Source organism: Stomoxys calcitrans, chromosome 1 (assembly GCF_963082655.1).
Source record: "Stomoxys calcitrans chromosome 1, idStoCalc2.1, whole genome shotgun sequence".
Lineage (NCBI taxonomy): Eukaryota > Metazoa > Arthropoda > Insecta > Diptera > Muscidae > Stomoxys > Stomoxys calcitrans.
The window spans coordinates 185,110,419-185,116,146 of record NC_081552.1 but is presented as its reverse complement, the minus strand read 5'-3'; the positions used below and the strand labels follow the sequence as shown (position 1 = coordinate 185,116,146).

The 5,728-nt window shown below is 40.7% G+C and overlaps 1 protein-coding gene across 1 annotated transcript; it reads left to right on the top strand.

Moving 5' to 3' along the window:
- The first annotated feature begins 769 nt into the window (after positions 1–769).
- On the top strand, positions 770–1,876 carry LOC106090435 (mucin-2). Its single transcript, XM_013256606.2, has 4 exons — positions 770–790; positions 859–1,269; positions 1,343–1,650; positions 1,715–1,876. Exons 1-4 carry the CDS (start codon positions 770–772, stop codon positions 1,842–1,844), a joined length of 870 nt encoding a protein of 289 aa, XP_013112060.2. The 3' UTR covers positions 1,845–1,876.
- Positions 1,877–5,728: the final 3,852 nt, after the last annotated feature.

The following is a 5,728-nucleotide window of genomic DNA, read 5'->3' as shown; positions in this document are numbered from 1 at the left end:
CCTATGCCTACTTCCTGACCATATTCGTAATCTACTCCCGAATATCTTTCATTTGAGTCCCATTTTGTCATGACTGTCAAATAAACCTATTTTAAGGGGGTACCCCCCAGGTACTTGGACCCAACTTTTATTATGAAATTCGTACTCTACTCTTGAATACCTTTCATTTAAAACCCATATTGTCCTGATCGGTTCACTTTTATTTTTGGGTAGCACTTTTGGGGGTAAATGGAGGGTTCGCCCCCTCCCGATATCAAAAAATTATATAGCCTATGTTTCCTTCCAGACCAACCTACGCAATCTGTGAAAATTTCAAGGTAATCGGTTTATGCCGTTTTTGAGTCAAACAAACGAACACAAATTGAATTTTATATATAAGATGTAAAAAATAAATTATGAATGGAATTATTGAAAAATTTCCTTAAAATTTTTTTTCTTTGTATAATAGACAGGATAAAAACAAGGCAGACAATCAGGTATTGCTAAAAAATGGTCTAAATAAATATATATGTGGCAATTATACAATATTAAAATTTTTTCTTGAGGTAACGCAACATTAGCTTAACAGATAACCGTTAAGTATGAAATATACTTCATTTAAACCAAAGATAATGATCATAAAGATATGCAAGTATTATCATATCATACAAGAATTTTGGGAAAAAGACCCATTATAACGAATATTAGGAGAAAAGAAAGTCATGGAATTTGCCAAATGTAGTTAAAAGTTACGCTGCTAAGGTTGTGCTATTAAAAAATAAAACCCAAAATGGAAATTGTATATCAACTGGTAAGTTCTATTAGCAACATTGTGCTTCAAAAATAAATGATTTCGACATTCTTGTCTTTGAAAAACAGTTGGTTTGCTTCATGGTTGTGTCAGCCATCAAAGGAGCGTCGACTTTCTCTTTACCAGACGAAATGCCTACCACCCTTTCTCTGTTTGAAGAGGATTCTTCTACAATTTTGTCTGCTAAAGAGAAACTTACAACCACTTTTTCAGCGCAAGAGGATACTACAACAGTTTTGCAACCCAACGGAGTAACTTCAACTCAATCTTCTGCCGAAAAGGATGCTACTACAATTGTACCTTGTGAAAATAATGATAATCTATGTTGGATTCCCGATGAAGATCAGATCTTCGCTTGTATTAGTGAAACAAAATATGTTCTGCTCATTAATTTGGCCATCAGTTATGATTGTCCACCAAATCAAGTTTGCAACTTAGAAACAAAATCTGGATATTGTCAAGATGAAACGTTGGTTGAGGTGTGTTGATACAAATTGTTATTCAGTAAAAAACTAATTTTTTTGCTATATTGTCAATTGAACTCATTTACAGCCAACTTGTTTCCCTGAAGAAGAGGATGTTACAACTCCGAAATCAGAAGATATAACAACAACAACTGTCAAGCTGCCACCTACCAGCAATACACCCATCGATACAACAGTAACTCCTACACCCGTTTTCACTACAATCGCCAGTACTCCTCCGAGTAATCCACCACCTACTGCAATTGAACCTATTTCCACAACAACAGCTGCAACAATTGAATCTACAACGACAGGACCTATTTTTCCAGAAGAAATTTGCCAGAAAGCTGGTTTGCCTGGATTCTATAAAGCAGACTATGATTCCTCATGTTCCAAGTAAGTGGGAAATGTGTTTTTGAAGAAATTTCCACATAAATAAATATCCAATTCTTTCGCCTAGATTTGTAGTCTGTTATAAACTTGGCAATAATCTTCGAGGCATAGAGAAAACTTGCCCACCGAACATGTACTTTGATGCCGAGAAAGGTTTTTGTTCAGCTGATAACTCCAACACATGTAAGGGAAACTAGTTTCCTATTAAATTCTCTAGAAATTCTCTATTAGAAATGGTACATATAAAAGCGATTTGGCTTATCTCATTAAGATATTTTTGGAATAAAAATAAAATCAAAACACGTAGTTTTTCTATTATGATATAGAAGTTGTGTTTTGAATCGCTTAACCTCAAGCTCTAGAACATGTAGATACAACTTGCGGCTTCTGGGCGGTGGAAAGCTATCTGACTTGAGGTTCTCTTTTGTATAGCTGATAATCACGCGCTAGAACATGAAGATCCACCCTACGGCTTCTGGGCGGTGGAAAGCTATCCATAAGAAGATGATTTGGATGATCCCTGCGATAACAGCCCAGAAGGTATTGTCTGGACTGCTTGTCGCAAGGGTAGGATCTTTGTCTTCTGAAGGAGGTGGTCTACATGAGAACTGAGGAGACAGGCCGTCGCAGTTCGAAGAGCGCATTCTGACAGATCTGAATATTATTTCACAGCGTGTTACATAGATGACGAGACCACACAGGCTCTGTATAACTTTCTAGAGACCGGCCGATAGTTTTGTAGTGCTGCCGACAAGAGGCATGAGGACCTTGTTTCTACTTATAAATATTACAAAATTTCCCAAGGCAGCCGGTTGTACGCACCGGATTGACCCGATGTACTCTTTTATCGGTTACCGCATCAGTGTACAATACACTGCTACAACAACAACAACTACATTTCTCATGAACCTTCCTATAAGGAACAGGGGATACTTCTCTCATATCAACCAGTGCTGTCCGATTAAAGCTTTAACTCAATCATAAAGGACCTCCTTTTTTATGTGGAGTCCTAACGGCGTGCCGCATAGCGACACCACTTGGTAGAGAAGTTTGAAAAAGGCAGGATATCTCACAAAAGTGAAGGCCACCGTAGTGCAGAGGTTAGCATGTCCACCTATAACGAAGAACGCCTGGGTTCGAATCCTGGCGAGACCATCAGAAAAAATTTTCAGTGGTGGTTTTCCCCTCCTAATGTTGGAAACATTTGTGAGGTACTATGCCATTTAAAACTTCTCTCCAAAGAGGTGTCGAACTGCGGCACGCCGTTCGAACTCTGCTATAAAAAGGAGGCCCCTATCATTGAGCTTAAACTTGAATCGGACTGCACTCATTCATAAGTGTGAAGTTTGTCCCTGTTCCTTAGTGGAATGTTCATGGGCAAAATTTGCAAATAAAATCAAAACACGTAGTTTTTCCATTATGATATAGAGGTTGTCTTTTGAATCGCTTAACCTCAAGCTGTAGAACATGAAGATCCACCTTGCGGCTTTTGGGCGGTGGAAAGCTTTCTGACTTGAGGTTCTCTTTTGTATAGCTGATAATCACGCGCTAGAACATGAAGATTCACCCTACGGCTTCTGGGCGGTGGAAAGCTATCCACAAGAAGATGATTTGGATGGTCCCTGCGATAACAGCCCAGAAGGTATTGTTTGGACTGCATGTCGCAAGGGTAGGATCTTTGTCTTCTGAAGGAGGTGGTCTACATGAGAACTGAGGAGACAGGCCGTCGCAGTTCGAAGAGCGCATTCTGACAGATCTGAATATTATTTCACAGCGTGTTACATAGATGACGAGACCACACAGGCTCTGTATAACTTTCTAGAGACCGGCCGATAGTTTTGTAGTGCTGCCGACAAGAGGCATGATGACCTTGTTTCTACTTATAAATATTACAAAATTTCCTAAGGCAGCCGGTTGTACGCACCGGATTGACCCGATGTACTCTTTTATCGGTTACCGCATCAGTGTACAATACACTGCTACAACAACAACAACTACATTTCCCATAAACCTTCCAATAAGGAACAGGGGATACTTCTCTCATATCAACCAGTGCTGTCCGATTAAAGCTTTAACTCAATGATAAAGGACCTCCTTTTTTATGTGGAGTCCTAACAGCGTGCCGCATAGCGACACCACTTGGTAGAGAAGTTTGAAAAAGGCAGGATATCTCACAAAAGTGGAGGCCACCGTAGTGCAGAGGTAAGCATGTCCGCCTATGACGCAGAACGCCAGAACGCCTTCTCTCCAAAGAGGTGTCGAACTGCGGCACGCCGTTCGAACTCTGCTATAAAAAGGAGGCCCCTATCATTGAGCTTAAACTTGAATCGGACTGCACTCATTCATAAGTGTGAAGTTTGTCCCTGTTACTTAGTGGAATGTTTATGGGCAAAATGTGCAATTCTTATCTCACAAAAATAGCCAGCATAAGTAAGGGGATAACTACCCCTGAAAATTTTTCTGATGTTCACGCCGTGATTTGAACCCAGGCGTTCGGTGTCATAGGCGGACATGCTAACCTCTGCTCCACGATGGCCTCAACCTTGTTTCCATTTTGAATTTAACTCAAATTGCTGTGGCATGTGGGGAGAATGTGTAAGATCTCTCATATAGGACATCAAGTATTTTGGGACACGGTGTTCGGAATCGTTTCTCCATCGACTACTACATTAGCTCATTATCATCATCTCACATAAACCTTTGTAGTGAACAATGTGGCTGAAAATTTGGTGACAGATATTTTCAAATCTCTTGCAGCGAAATAAGCGGCAAATTCGTTAAGGTAGACGTTTAACCTATTAAAAGTGTCAATAATGTGTGAGGGACCTGATGCCATGATCGTACAACCGTACGCATATGATACGATCTCTATGCCTCTGTTTCACTCTACGGTGTTTCGACTTCTTATCATTAAATTCCACAAATGAGTGGCAATCACACAGTTAATTCGCTAACCAGCGTTTCAGCCCTGGCTGTAGGGCGTGTTGGGAATGTACTTGAATAGTTTGGCATGGCTAACCGTGTCGAATGCCTTCGATAGGTCTAGTGCCTCGAGGACCGTCCTATCACATGGCCTGGTTAAAGTCGCGGCCAAGGTGTGCGGTGATGGCATGCAAAGCAGTTGTTATGCTATGCAGTCTACGAAATCCATGCTGATACTCGACGAATGGAAATTCTGCAACGAGGCTCGCAAGGAGTGGTCCTTCAAGTGTCTCGGCTACTGGTGAGAGAAGGAAGATCGATTGGTACGACTGCCCCTTACTCGGGTCCTTTCCAGGTTTCAGCAGCGGGATCATTCCACCCATTTTCCAAGCACCAGGTACTACAAAAGTGTTCAAAAACAGGTTGAGGAAATTTTTAAGGTATTTGACTCCAGATAGATCCAGTTTCTTCAGCATCAACGTAGAGATTTTTAGGACCCAACGTCTTGGCATTCGCAACTTCGTCCAAGGTAAATTGTGATTATGTCCATCAGTTGGGAAACCAGAACGCAAAACGCGACAACGAAAATGCACCCACTCCATGCACCGGTTACACCTCACCGACACCGACCTATGATGGTGTCGGTTCTGGTAAACCGAACAGATTGAGGGTGAGGCGTTCTTCCCAATCCCGGCACTGAGTAGAAGCATGCGGAGAAGGCCTCTCCAATGACAAAAAACAGGACGAACACGTTAACTGAGGCGACAGCCCTTGCCGATGAAGGCCTCCATCGTGTGACGACGGATGTCGCCGGCTCGTTTCCGTCTACAGTCAGTGATGTCCCTTTTGTGTTAAACTAGTGTTGTCCCAATTTGTGTTTAATTTCTATTGAATTGGTTTAGTTTTAATTTTATTACAAATTTTATTAATTAATGAATAACAATTGCAAATCATTTCGCTCAATGTACTTATTTACTGTCAATAGTCAAATAATTCTCGCAGTGTAGGTTATTATTTCAAACACAGTGTATGTTTTTAAATTCAACTGAATTACATTCACAGTGTATGTTTTTAAATTCAACTGGGTTATTTTTCTCAGTGTACTTTGTCATTTCAACCACTTCTATTTTTCTCTAAATGTGCTTCCCAATCGATCTAA

Excerpts from the sequence above, each read along its gene's own strand:
- LOC106090435 (XM_013256606.2), top strand. The coding sequence starts at position 770 with ATGGAAATTGTATATCAACTG. Across the intron at positions 791-858 it reads TGGAAATTGTATATCAACTG|TTGGTTTGCTTCATGGTTGT; the intron begins GTAAGTTCTATT and ends TTTGAAAAACAG. Across the intron at positions 1,651-1,714 it reads TATGATTCCTCATGTTCCAA|ATTTGTAGTCTGTTATAAAC; the intron begins GTAAGTGGGAAA and ends TCTTTCGCCTAG.